At 42.0% G+C, this 13,094-nt stretch overlaps 2 protein-coding genes across 8 annotated transcripts in view; one reads left to right on the forward strand and one right to left on the reverse strand.

Moving 5' to 3' along the window:
• The window catches only part of SMIM13 (small integral membrane protein 13), a 179,510-nt gene that overhangs the window by 93,436 nt on the left and 72,980 nt on the right, over nt 1-13,094 (forward strand). For 5 of the 6 annotated variants that reach the window (XM_054060766.1, XM_054060762.1, XM_054060763.1 and 2 more), the window contains exon 2: nt 647-763. The exons of the other annotated variant lie outside the window; for it this stretch is intronic. In XM_054060766.1, the coding sequence (XP_053916741.1) occupies nt 683-763 (81 nt within the window). In that variant the 5' untranslated portion in view covers nt 647-682. The remainder of the gene's footprint in view (nt 1-646; nt 764-13,094) is intronic. 6 annotated transcript variants of the gene reach the window in all.
• Nucleotides 1-13,094, reverse strand: part of NEDD9 (neural precursor cell expressed, developmentally down-regulated 9) — a 107,609-nt gene that overhangs the window by 68,047 nt on the left and 26,468 nt on the right. For both annotated transcript variants that reach the window (XM_054060759.1, XM_054060760.1), the window contains exon 3: nt 5,994-6,171. In XM_054060759.1, the coding sequence (XP_053916734.1) occupies nt 5,994-5,996 (3 nt within the window). In that variant the 5' untranslated portion in view covers nt 5,997-6,171. The remainder of the gene's footprint in view (nt 1-5,993; nt 6,172-13,094) is intronic.

Consider the following 13,094-nt stretch of genomic DNA (forward strand, 5'->3'; position numbering starts at 1 on the left):
TAGATGCTAGATCCTCTTGCTTTAGGATTAAAGCAAATAAACCTTGAAGTTATTTTCAGAGAGCCTCTTCACTTCTAGTCTGTTCTCTGTTGGCTTAAAAAAAAGAAACCAAAACAAAATGGAAGAATTACTAGAGGAAAATATTTTTGTTCCTTTAGGGCAACCTAAAGCCTTTCATTCATTTTTGTTTTGAAAGGCAAATGTTTAGCCTGAGCCTGAGCCTAGCCTGCAGGTGTTGTGGTTGGCCCTGTTCACCTGCATGAACCTGCTCACTCATGCAGGTGGCTTTCAGGGTGGCCTCCCTCACTGCACTTTTAGCTGCTTTCTTTGCTGACCTTGTTATTGATTGGTCTTTCTTGTGAAAAATCTGAGTATTTCTGGCTCAGATTAGGTTAAAAAAAACCTGAAAGGAAGGGGTTTTATTTTCTTCTGGCTTTCCCTTCATGCTGTTCAGCACTAGTGGCGTCTGCCAGATCAAAATCGGGAAAAGTAAAAGGGATTTCTCCCTGACTTCCCTCCAGTGTTTGACTGCTTCTGACCCTGATAAAGTTGGTTCTGAGCATTTAGTGCTAGCTCTGATGTATTCCAGCTCTTTTGTGTAGTTCTATGTTTAGTTTGCTAATCTGGATTTCCCTTTCTCCAACAGAATAGTAATCAGAATCACAGAAGGGTGGGAATTGGAATGGACCTCTGGAGATCATCTAGGCCAACCCCTCTGCTAAAGGAGGTTCACCTAGACCAGGTTACGCAGGACTGTGTCCAGGTGGGTTTTGAGTATCTCCAGAGAAGGAGTCTTCACAACCTCTTTGGGCGGTCTATTCCAGCACTCTGTCACCTTAGCAGTAAAGAAGTTCTTCCTTATGTTCCGTGATCATACAGTAGGGTTTTATGTTTGTGTTTTGGCTATCCAGAAAATGCTATATATTGCTACAAAAAGTGTTTACTTCGGCTGCTTCTTATGTGAATCCTAGTGATCCATGTACGCACTGTAGTAACCCTACACAGTGAAACATAATCACTAGAGGCTGGTTTTAGTTGGGCAAGGTAATATTAAACACTTGTACGATCAATCACCAAAGCTAGGACAACCCAGCCCTTAAATACTTAGTTACTCAGCAGCTGATGAATGTGGCATGTGAGTCCCTGGGCTCTTCCCTTCTGCACTCATTCTTGTATCTCAGTGATAACTACTCTCTTTGGTGGAGGATGCATTAATCCAAAATTCAGCTAAGTGTCTCCTTCAGCTGTATCCCTGATTCTCTTTACTCTCCAGCTTGAGCTTGAGATGTTTCCTCACTTATACTTTGTCATACTTCAAAAAGAGAGAGGACTAAGTTCACTTTGAACTTATAACTGGCTCAGTGTAGGAGTTATTGAGTTGGATGCAGGTGTAAAACAGAACAGGCTTCTTTCACACGCTCTTTCATCTGCCAGCATCTACTGAGGACTACTGTATTGCATGAGGATTGTCACCGGATGGGCTTCCTGCTTGTAAGTTGTCCCCAAGGCCTTACTCTTGCACTGAAGAAGAGAGAATGCAAGAGCTGCTCCCAAGGCCAGGCTTCCTTGAAGGATTTGTTTAGATAAACAGTGGCCAATGTGTGTTGATGAACTGCTTGCATAGTAGATAGGGAAAAAATGTAAAGTATGCAAAATGCTCTATCTGCATTAGAAGTTTGTATGTTTTCTGCCTCCACTTCTAAGCCAGTCTGAAGCTTTTTTTGTTCCTTTAAAAAAAAATTAAAAAATTCAAGCACTTGTTATTTTCCTTTGAAATCCATTATGAGGTACTCTGTTTTTCTTGCAGCTTCACAGGACACTAAACTCAAATTTCTCCATGGTAATTTTTAATGACATGGGCACAACATTTCTGTAATTGCGTATATTTCAAGCAGTTGCTATTTCAGGCCCTCATCTTCCTGTATTTCAGTGGAGAGGAAAATAAACAATGAATATCAACTGGCGGTAGAGGTTAGATGGAAAACTAGGGCTTCGTGAATGAAAGTATTGTTTGTCGAGTGACATGTAATCCCAAAATCCAGGCTGAGAGAACTGTTGTTCAGCTGGGGCTACTTTTAAAACCTGTAAGGCAACTTGATTTCCTTGTAAAGTAAGGAATGAGGTATAAATACATTTTACTGCACCCTTAAAATACAAAACAAAACAGAGGGTTGAAAGATATTGTGCTCTCTTGTCAGCTCTCACGTTCTTTATGTGGACTTCTTCCAGCCCTCCCAGTCTTTCTCTGTGGGTTTTAACACAGCTGTTATTCCTAGTTTCCCTTTCCCCTTGCCAGTCTTCGGTCAGACAATACTACTGAAGTCTGATTCACAACCTGCTAATAACTCCTAACCTGTGATCATCTGTTGTTTGGGAACCATAGTAATTAGGCAGGGTGTATATGTTCAGCTGGAAGCCAACAGTCTTCTGTAGGAGGTCAGAGGATGATTCGCTGGACAAGTGTCAGAGAACAGTTCGGTTTCTTGTAGTGCAAAGCATCAGGGAACGTGCAGTGAAAATCCCCAATGACACGTTGGGATGAAGACATTCTCAGGAAGGGTATGCTGTGATGCAGCTGCCTGCACAAACCAGGTGGGTCAGCTTTGTCGGCTGAACTGCAGAAGCGGATAAGCCACTGTGAGTTGAGTGAAAAAAAAAATAGCTTTCTCTAAACAAATAATAATTGCTGGGTTGCTTGCAAAGCCTGGGAGGTGGCAGAATTCTGTAGAAACCAATACGTATTTTGAGTCTTATGCTTCAGGAAATGTATCGTGGGCTGGCAGTGCTAGGCTCATAAGGATAAAATATTAATTCTGTGTGCTTTAAGGTGCTGCATGTCAAGAAGGAGGTACTTGATACGAATATAACTTGCTTCGGGGTTATCTGAGCCTGCAGGCTTTTCCAGCTTGTTACTAATCACTGTGCCTTGCTTCTGCCATCTTGCTCCAAATAAGCAGCAGAGAGGACAGTTTCATTTAGCTATGCAGCTCCCCTGAATCCAGGCATGGGCACGGCTTTGCCAAATGTATTGGGTTGTGTGCAGAGGGCAAAATGTTGCCCTTGTCCTGTTACTGCGCAAACATTAAGATGTGTTGGCAGAGCTTAGACAGCTGTTGTTTGGAAGGTGCTAGTGTTAGGTACAAATCCTACTTCTCAAGGCAGGAAGGCTAAATTTATCCTGCCTAGCTGAGATGCCATGAGCTTGGTATCTTCCAGGCTTATTCAGTCTAGTACTAGTTTCTACTGACTATGGAGAGAACAACCTAGGCTAGTTGCCTTTGTTAGGCAAGGTGGACACTAATGCCACAGATCCTTGGGTGCAGGGCTTGCTGGAGAAATAAAACACTATGATACCAGCAAGACAGCCAAGGATCTTCTGTAAATCCTTTAAATGGAGTTGGGGGATATAGTGGGAGGGGATGTCTGCATGGGCATAGGCTGAGACAAATGCAATTGCCTTCTTTCCACTGACTAATTGAGACAGAGGGATCCTGTTCCCCTCTCTGGTGGGCTATGAGACTTGTATTTTGCCTCTTACAAGCAGTGCTGCAAGGTGGACGCTTCCCTTCTGTTTTCTAGCTGGGCACTTTGGCCCAGGTGCAGGGTGATGGTTTTGGTTAGTTCTTGGGAGTAAGAAAAAAGCTGTATCTGAATCCTGCTGTCTCTTCCCAGGCGTGCTCTTGATGGAAGCAAGCCCAGGTTTCTTGTTTGACCTCAATTTATACTGTTCTAGAGAGCAATGAGAAGGGTCTGCAACTGAAAGCCCAGACTGGAGAAAGCAAAGTCTGCCAATAGCATCAACCTACTTGCCTTAATAACAGGAGAGAAGGGAAAGTTTCTGCTTAGTGGAAGAAAGTAAGCGAGCACAGCTAAAACCCTGCTAAACATAGGGAGTTTCTTGCCACCTTTCGGCCTCTGCTTACTCCCTGTGATTTGGCAATGCTTCCTTCTGCCCGCACATTTTCTTCAGTGTGACTGGGCTTTGCAAAAACCTCCTTAATCCAACAGAATGGTTTTATGCAATTGCATCCAACACAGTCCTATTTGACTTGATTTAAATGAGAAAGTTAAATCTCAGTCTAGACGGAGTGCTCTCTAGCTCTGTTGAATCTTGCACCCAGTGAGATGTATCACCTATAAGTATGTTTCTCATTTTCCAGACAAGCCCAAGGGATCTGTACCCTCTCCATAAAATTCCTGTCTGTCCTAAATTGCCTTTTAGTCCTGATTTATACCTCAATAAAACACATCATGAGAAGGAGAAAATGTTTAATTGTAAAAATGACATGACACAGGCAGGTCACGTTTTTGGGGGTTATTTATGCACTTATCTTCTTTAGAAGGGCTATAAAGTCCCATGACTTTCGTTTACAGTGGGAACAGTAAAAAGTGAGGAAAATAAATGTGGTGAAGGAGGAGTATACTTTAAACTAGTATGGCTTATTCCATAGGACCTCTATTAAAAGAATCACTGAAAAATCCAAAGGGATGCAGGTTGGGTTTGTGATCTCAAGGGATTCAAAGTGAAATTTTGAGATTCCTCATGTCCATTATCAAACCAAGCCAGAAAGTAACCTTACATTGAGGCTATTAGAGGCTGAAAGCTGAAAAATGTTTATTTTTCTCATAACTGTAACAAGTGAAGAAATCTTATTTTAGTTCGCTTATGAAATTTTTGATTCTGTTTGATTTCTTTCACCCAAACCCCTTTCAAAGTTACACTGTGGTTTTCTTTTCAAATCATTTTCTCAAGGGTGAGTATGAAGCTAGAGACCAAGAGACAGGTATGCAAGCCTGTCTTCAGGTTTCTGTTTCCAAGTTTCTACCGGCAACCTCATCCTAGTGATGACAGGCACTTTGGCAGCACTTTAAAAGACTGTTCAAGCAGCACATGCAAGATAAGAAGGCTCCAGGATAATTAGAAGTGGGTTCATTATTGAGAGGCAGTCATGATTTCCTTAATTACATCATAAATAGGCTTCCTTATCTTTTCTATCATTTGTGTTAGGATGTAGCTTGTAAGACTGTTCTTTGGGTGTGAAAGCTAAGGAGCAAAGTTAAGCTTGTTCAGGTTCAATTTGGCCTCATTACTGATAAAATGTTTATTATGGCAAGGAGCTAGTGTTGACATGTGTTTTGTTCTGCATGACATGACTCTTGCCTCAAGGGCCATCTAGATTTCAAATGCTGGAGAGTAGGTGTGTGGTTATGCATGGGCATGCCTATATATTTGCATATTAGTCAGGCTGATTAGAGAGAAGAAATACTTGTTAAAAATGCAGGTCAGCAGAATTCTCATCTCCTTGTCTTTCACTGTCTCAGCCCTGAGCCTACTTGCTTTACAGTTATTTTACCACTTACAAACAGCAAAGTGGTATTGTCCCGGTATTGTTTGCATGGGAACTAACCCACTATGGTGCTTTAGACAGCACAACAACAAACAGGGAGTGTGAAGTAAGGAACTTGTGAAGATTTCAGAAGTTGGGGTAGGGGGTACAAGGCCTCCTAAAATATCTTAGATAGTCCATAGGAGATGCTGAATCCTTCTTGTTGACATCTAGAAATTTCTCTTAAATATGAGAAGTGATCAGTGCAATGCTCATCCATCTCATCACTAGAGGAGAACTTCTGAAGTCTCTCATGTCTTTGTACTTAGGTGCTGTACCTTAGCGGGTTGTACCAGTCCCAAGACATGGTTTACTAGAGACAAGCCATCCCCTTCTTCACAGGAGAAAATCCTCCTGGCAACATGTTCAGTAAAGATTCATTTATTACCATGACTTGCAGTGTTATACCTACCCAGGATACCAGTCCTTGCTAACTTTGGCACTAAGACAAGTTGTGACTAAGCCTAACAAGGAGTGCTCTGCCTGACCTCTGAACAAGGTGGGTGTTGGGTCAGCCTCTGAGAAAGGAGGTATTTTCTTGCTGAAAAGAAAGGCGGTTGAGCTTCTAATAAAACAGCTTTTGACTTTTTAGAAAGTGAAACTTACCATTATCCAGTGTTTTCGGGTTCCACCTACAGTATGCTAATCGAGGGAACACAGGAGCTTTGTGCATCAGTGATATTTATCTCTATAGGAAATCCAGCATTGTGGTTACTTCTTTTCACTTGCAGGATTTCCTCGTTCCAAATATTTCTTCATAAACCTTAGTGCTTTTTTCCATGCTCTGAAAGAAAAAGTCGATGAAACAGAGATGAACAAAGGAGGAAAGTATCTTTCCATTTACTTACTGCCCTGCCAAACAGGGTTTCCCTGCATGCTTCTTCTGGTGATGCACAAGACTAACCCTCAGGGAAAAACTCTGATTCTCTCTAAGATATCATTAAATAACTTTGCCACTCTAAGTGATATGTGTTTTTAATCAGTATCATGACCTTTTTTTATATCCCTGTTAAAGGGCAAAGGAATTTGAGCAATAACTAATACATGTTGCATGTGCTTACTTTACTGCTCCCAATGCATATATCATGAAGACTGGCATCTAGAGTTGTTCAAGAGCTCTGGAATGCTTGTTCCTTCAGTTTCTTCATCTGCAGCCTAATGTTGCAGCTTTTTGCTGGAGAACAAAAAGGTCAAGCAGAGCTCACCTGGTCTAAAATCAGCTACTTTGGACTCCACTGAACAAGCTTTAGGAGAAAAGCAGGCAGTAAACTGAAGTGCAACCAGTCTACAAATATGGATTAAAAATACAATATTTTATGAGTCTGAATAGCTTAGCCTTTTTAAAAATATTTTTGTTTCTCTTCACACTGGGACAGTGCCTAGCGCCAGAACACCATATGGATTATGCAAACGTAAAAAAACAGTTGATCTCTATACTAGAGATCATTAATCTAGCTTTAAAATGGGCAGTCATGCTTTCAGAGGTCATTTTGGTTTGTTTTTAAACCTGCTTGTTGTCTCGAGTAACCCAAACATAACATTAACGAGGCCCTGCCCTTGTTCTGATAAGGAATACAAAGACTGCTGTCTGCACGGAATTTGTCTCCTGAACATTCAGGTATATAAGTGACTGTCCACTGATAACCAGTTCCTCTACGTGAATTTGCTGAGATACCTGATGTCTCAAAGACAGACCTGAAATGCATGAAAAAAAAAGCCCAAACAAAAACAACCCTACCCATGGGAGTTGTCAGGAAATAGCTGAGCAAACTTGTGAGAGAATTGTGAGTAAAAAGACTACGTGAAGGTTTTATGCCACATGTGGAGATTGTGAAGTTTTAGATGGGCTCCGACTATGGCTTCAGTAAGCTATGACATAATCCTTCTAGTATGCAACGTGCAGAATGAGCTGGAGGTTGAATAGAGTTACTTGGCTTTGGACTCTTTTCTGTTTGCCAGGAGAATCAGTCTGAAGGAAACCTTGGAAACAGAGTACACTTACTTTTTTTGGAGAGCTCAGTAACTTTCACTGTTTGTACTTCCAAATACAGAAAAGTGATTGTCACAAATGACTGTGATTCTCTTGACCTGCCAGGGGAATCTCTAAGATATGACAATGGCTCCTGAACTTCGAAATACTTTCACTATCCTAGTTGCAGCATGCGGAGAACCCAGGAGGCACGACTTCTGGTCACCCCTCCAGCATTTTTCTAGGCAGCATTAACATCTTGTCCAATAATTATGGAGTACACATCTGTACAAAATGAGGGAGAAATGACTGCCGCCTTAAAATATGCTTGCATCATGGCACTAACATTCTCCTCCCTGCCTCCTCAAAAAATAGATATATAACAAAGGCATCAAGTAAACTATAGGGTCCTTCAGCTGACAGCGAGACTGCTGGTAATGGCTGCACAGCGGTCTCTTTTCTCTGCTCCCAATAAATGAGGAAAACTTATGTCCTGGCAAGGATTTTCCCTGACTGTCTGGGTCTTAAGCACAGAAGCAGCACTTCCATAGAAGAAAAAGAAATTATATCTTTATATGCAGATAGCAGCTAGCTGCTGTTTGTGGTTTTTGTTGTTTATTCTCCCTGCCCTCCAATTTCTAAGATGTGTTCAACATGTTGAACCCATTTTCTCACTCCTCATTCAACTTGCAGAAGATTTAAAAAACAGATTTAAAAACCCTTCCCCATATGTCAAATATGGCAAGAGTCCTAAGGGATGAAGGGTCCATATTGCACCAAGCCCAGTGTATTAGCTCAATATGCACCCAGAACTGTGATCAGACATGAGGCCAAACAGTTTGGCCAGGTGGGAGACAACTTTAGGGGGACTCTTTGTGAAAGCAGTATGCACTGTCTTGCTATGGGACTGCTGATGTTTGTCTTACGTAGTTCATCTGTCTGGACTTTGTTTTGTAGAAGAGTTAGCAATTGCTTTTGCTCTTCCCCTTCTCCAGTCTCTGTGGTGTGAGGCATGCAGTGCTTGTGGTCCTTCCTTTCAGTGCGGGAGGGGCAGTAATGTTATTTCCCTCTCTGTCTTCCCATTAGGCCAACCTTTCTTCTGCCAGGTGCAACCTTGAGGAAAGACAGTCTGTGCCTGACTTATCTCCCATCAAAGAATTGACAGGGTCAGACAGCTCACGGCTGCTTGGGATTTCTTATTTTGGCTGAAGATGCATCTCTCTTGTGACACGAGAGAAGTGCTGACACTGCTGGGGTTTGTCTAGGTGTGGGGCATCTTACAGGCATAGCTGTACGGTGCAGTTATGCCATTGCAGTAATGCTAGTGTCAATTCCTTTGCCTGCAAATCACAGGTGTAATGTTCAGGCTGTTTGAGCTATTTCTGAAGTGATAACTCTGAAGCACAGCAGGATATGCAGTGTATTTGATCCAAGCAATGCCCCTGCTTTCCCAGCCTGCTTTACTGACTGGCTGGTGTGTGTGCAGCCCAGGAAGGATCACACGGCTGGGGTGAATTGCTAGCTGAGAAATCCATATGGCAGAGTAGAGCAGGACGGTCATTTGCTAAGGGCATGAAGTAAAAGTCTGAAGTCTGTTGGCATATTATTTCATCTGTTGGTATTGTTTTTTTTCCACTGCTCGAGTGAGGCGTTAAACCTGTCTGTGAAGTGTCTACAGCATTAATCCCTCTTGCTTACTGAAGTGATTGAAGTGAGATGCATTACTTACTTTCATGTTAGGCAGTGGTAACCTCATGCTAAATCCCATGAACCAATGGCTGCAGGATACTTGAGCTTTCAGCCAGCACTTCCCTTCATAGCACAGGCAACCAACTAGCACTCCAGAAGTAAACCAGAGGTTCTCAAATGGCTGCATTGGGATTATTACCCTTATATTTCAATTAAAACATTCATTCCTGTAGTGCAGTCTGAGGCACACAGAAAATATTTGTTTTGCTGAACAGTACCAAGAGAAAAATTACCCTTCTGTGATCCGTGTGTTTACCTGGGTAAATCCTAGTACTAAAAAATGATTGAAAGACAGATCCATCTAAACTCTTTTTATAAATAAAAACACTAAAGGAGTTCTTGTCAGCTGAATTTAAGACATAAAATCTTAAGCCCCCCTCCTCTAAAGAAGGACAACATTGTACTAAAAGGGCTAACTGCTGCTCTTTATACTGCGTAATTTTACTTTGTACCCTTTCATAACACTGAGGAAAGAAAATAAGGTACAACCCACACACCTTTCAGATCTACCATAAGCCATTTTCCCCCCTCTTGCTCCATAATGAACAAACGCTCTGTCCCTTTGCTTCACAAACAGATTATCTGTTGCTTGATGCTGAATTCCCCTTTTATTTGCTATATTATTTTCACTAGGGTATTTCAAAAGTTCCTCTTTCAGGTACGTGCTCTTCTAGCACTCAAAAACACTTTTTTGCACTGAATGAAGTGCTACAGGAAGTGTTCTCCTTTCTAATTAGGAGAACAGCCTAAGGGACAGGCTACACAATCAGTTCTTGCAACCTGAGTGGACCAAACACTGGTATGAGGACCTGAAGTGACTGGTACAAGATCCAGGCAGAAGATCAGTGGTGGCATTTGGAAAAAGACTCCATATTTTCTGCATTGTAGGAGGGTCTCATCTCTGACAACTCTAAATGGCAGGATTCTCAGGACCCCAGAAAACAGTCACTGTTGTAGCTGGAAATAACCATCTAAACTACTCTGCTTGTCGGGGAACTAGTCAGAAGGGTTCTGGCCAGATGCAGAAGTGGAGAGGGAAGTGTTAGTAGGTGGGGGTGAAGAGAGCTGGGAAAAGTTAGCAAAGAGCAGGGATAGATGGATGAGGCATAAATTTTGTCTAATGGGTGTTTGGTTTCACTGTTCACAAAGTGCGTGATGGAGCTGAGAGATTGCAAAAGTGCATTTAAATTAAACTACAGTAATGTGCCCAAGTTCCTGGGGCAGCCATAGAATCATAGAATCACTAGGTTGGAGAAAACCTCTTGGATCCTTCAGCGAGAATCACCTGGTGCTCCTCACTTGGAAGATCCTGCTTGAAGATATTCATGTGTCTAACAGGCTTTGACAAGGTGGGATGATGGTTTTGGGGTCAAACCACAGGCACAGATCCTGTGATTGGCCTCAGTTCCTCAACTGAGAGTTGCTCCTGCCATGGCTGCGTGGGATGGGCCACATCTGATGGCAGCTACTCAACTTCAACTTTAACCACCACACTTAAACCATAAATACCTCTCAATCTGTTAAGCAGGCTGGAGGGTGAAGGGTTAAGAGCATTAATCTAGAGGTCATTCTCCTCCAGGGCTTGCAGCAGAGGTCTGGGCTGCTTTCCTTTCTCTGCAACAGGCTGCAAACCTGCTGCAAGATGTCTATCTCACCACCTCCCAGAAGGAGGACAACTGTTAAAGGAATGACAGGTCATCGTACTAGCTGCAGCAGAAGGGTGTAAATGTTGTTCACAAAAGCATGTTCCACAGGTGTCAGTCTGTTGTTCCAGTGTATTTCTTGTGAAATATTAAGAAAATGGTGTTAGAAGCATCCTATTAATGCTGTTTGTTTGTTTGGTTTAGATGATACTTTTAAAAATTCATCAGTGCTAAAGTCAAGGTCATCTATATGACCTTTACATGAAGTAAAGTTGCTTAAGTTACAAAACTTTTCTCCTTATTACTTAGAGTAGTCACTCTTTCTCTGTTTCCTTTTCATGCTGCGTGGCCTCAGGCATTACCTAACATATACTGTATGTCCTCCTCTGCCCTGAACTACATAGTTATTTTTATGTCTGGCTGTCATGTAGTGCTGCTCTTGTAGATGTCCATACAGTCTTTATCTGCCTAGTGATAAAAGGTGATATTCTGGAAGGAGCAGAGAAGCACATAAAGTTAATTCAGCATCATCCAGGGCAGGATGTGCTGCAGCTGCCATCAACCATCTCATCAGAGTTGCTTCTCAATGGATGGAAAAAGAGATTTCTAAAACTTTTTTCAGCTGTAGTCTACTTCTTTAATAATTTTTTGGGGGAGTGGGGCAGGGGGGAAATATGCAATCCAAACCATTGCTTTTAATTTCCATTTAATATGCTTTTATGTTAAACTTTATATGCTTGTGTTCTTAAGCAGGTTTGCTTTGGAAAGTAGTAAAATCAAATGTTTGAATATCTGATAATACTTGCAGACAACTATTTCCTAACTTTGACCCAACTTTGCTCACAGGTTCATTTAACTAAAAACTGGATTTGTGTTCAGGTCAAAATGAGCTGTGAAATTGAGAGGAAAAAAGTCCAAACCCTTCTTACTTGTGCATAACATTTTTTCAAATACTACTTGATTATTTTAAGTGTAGTACTCTTCTTTTGGTTGCTATTGTACATGCTTACCATTCCAGCAAAGCCAGCCAAAAATGTTTTGGTGTAATTGATTGGAAGTAGATGTATATGAAATATCTATTTCAAAGCCTGGGGTTAAATAAGGTAATAGGCATTTTGTAGGAATTGTGCAACTATTATGGATACAATCTGAGCCTATGGAAACTTTTTTTTGTGCAAGAGATCATGATTTTTCTTCCAACAAACTGGGTTCACTACTTCAGCAGCCTATTATGACTTTACAACAGATAAAGCAGGGTCCTTCTAGACAGGGCAGAGCTTCTGACTAACATTGAAAGTATTTGCAGTGAATGAATCAGGGGATTTTTGGAAAAATAATACACGATAAAATGCACAGGGGTGAAGACTAAAGCTAAGATATGCAGGTATAAGGGCTATTTGCACAGTCTTGATCCAGAATACTTGGCTTTGCAGTGATAGTTTTCTTTTAATCTGTAATCATTTTTTATGGTAGGAGTGCTGGACTGAGATGTGGCAGGGAGGTGTGATGTGTGTGTGCATATACATATATTTAAAACATATATATTGGTCTAAAACCCATTCTCAGTTGTTCTTCCAACCTGTATTCTGTCTGTGGAGAGAACTGAGGGAGAGGGGACCTGGACCTCCTCAGAGATACAAGCAGGAGGCTGATGCAGAACCCCACAGTACCAGCTGCGTGTGGCACACAGGATGGCAGACCAGCTACTTGGGTAAATAGTACTCCCCTTGCAGTGGAGCTTTGCCTACTTAGAGAAGGAAAACCAGCAGTTTAGTTTTGATGTCTTCCTGTGTTATTTCGCATTAGGGTGGATTTAATAAGCGGCTGACAGAAGAAAACCAGTTAAGGCAGCCTTCCTCTCCTTCCTGGCCCAGCCGGGTGAGGGTTCCCTGTGGCCACTGACTGGTGGGTGGTACCAATGGGATTGTGCAAGACCCCTTGCAGACCTCACAAAATGTGCAAATGCTGTGCAAGCCCTGAAAACACTGTTTAAGCCATGCAAATGCTGTGCAAAGGCTGTACATACTGAAAGTTGGAGAGAGGAAGATTTAGACTAGACATTGGGAGGAAATTCTTCATTATGAGGGTGGTGAGGCACTGGCACAGGTTGCCCAGGGAAGTTGTGGATGCCTCATCCCTGGAGGTGTTCAAGGCAAGGTTTGATGGGGCCTTGGGCAGCCTGATCGAGTGGGAGGTGTCCCTGCCCATGGTAGTGGAGCTGGAATTAGGTGATGTTTAAGGTCCCTTCCAACTCAAACCGTTCTATGATTCTATGATTAATGCACAAAAAAAAGCCGCTACAGCAGGCAGCATGTATGCTGCTGATGCAAAGCACTCATTTCTCGT

This window comes from Cuculus canorus, chromosome 2 (assembly GCF_017976375.1).
Source record: "Cuculus canorus isolate bCucCan1 chromosome 2, bCucCan1.pri, whole genome shotgun sequence".
Taxonomy (NCBI): domain Eukaryota; kingdom Metazoa; phylum Chordata; class Aves; order Cuculiformes; family Cuculidae; genus Cuculus; species Cuculus canorus.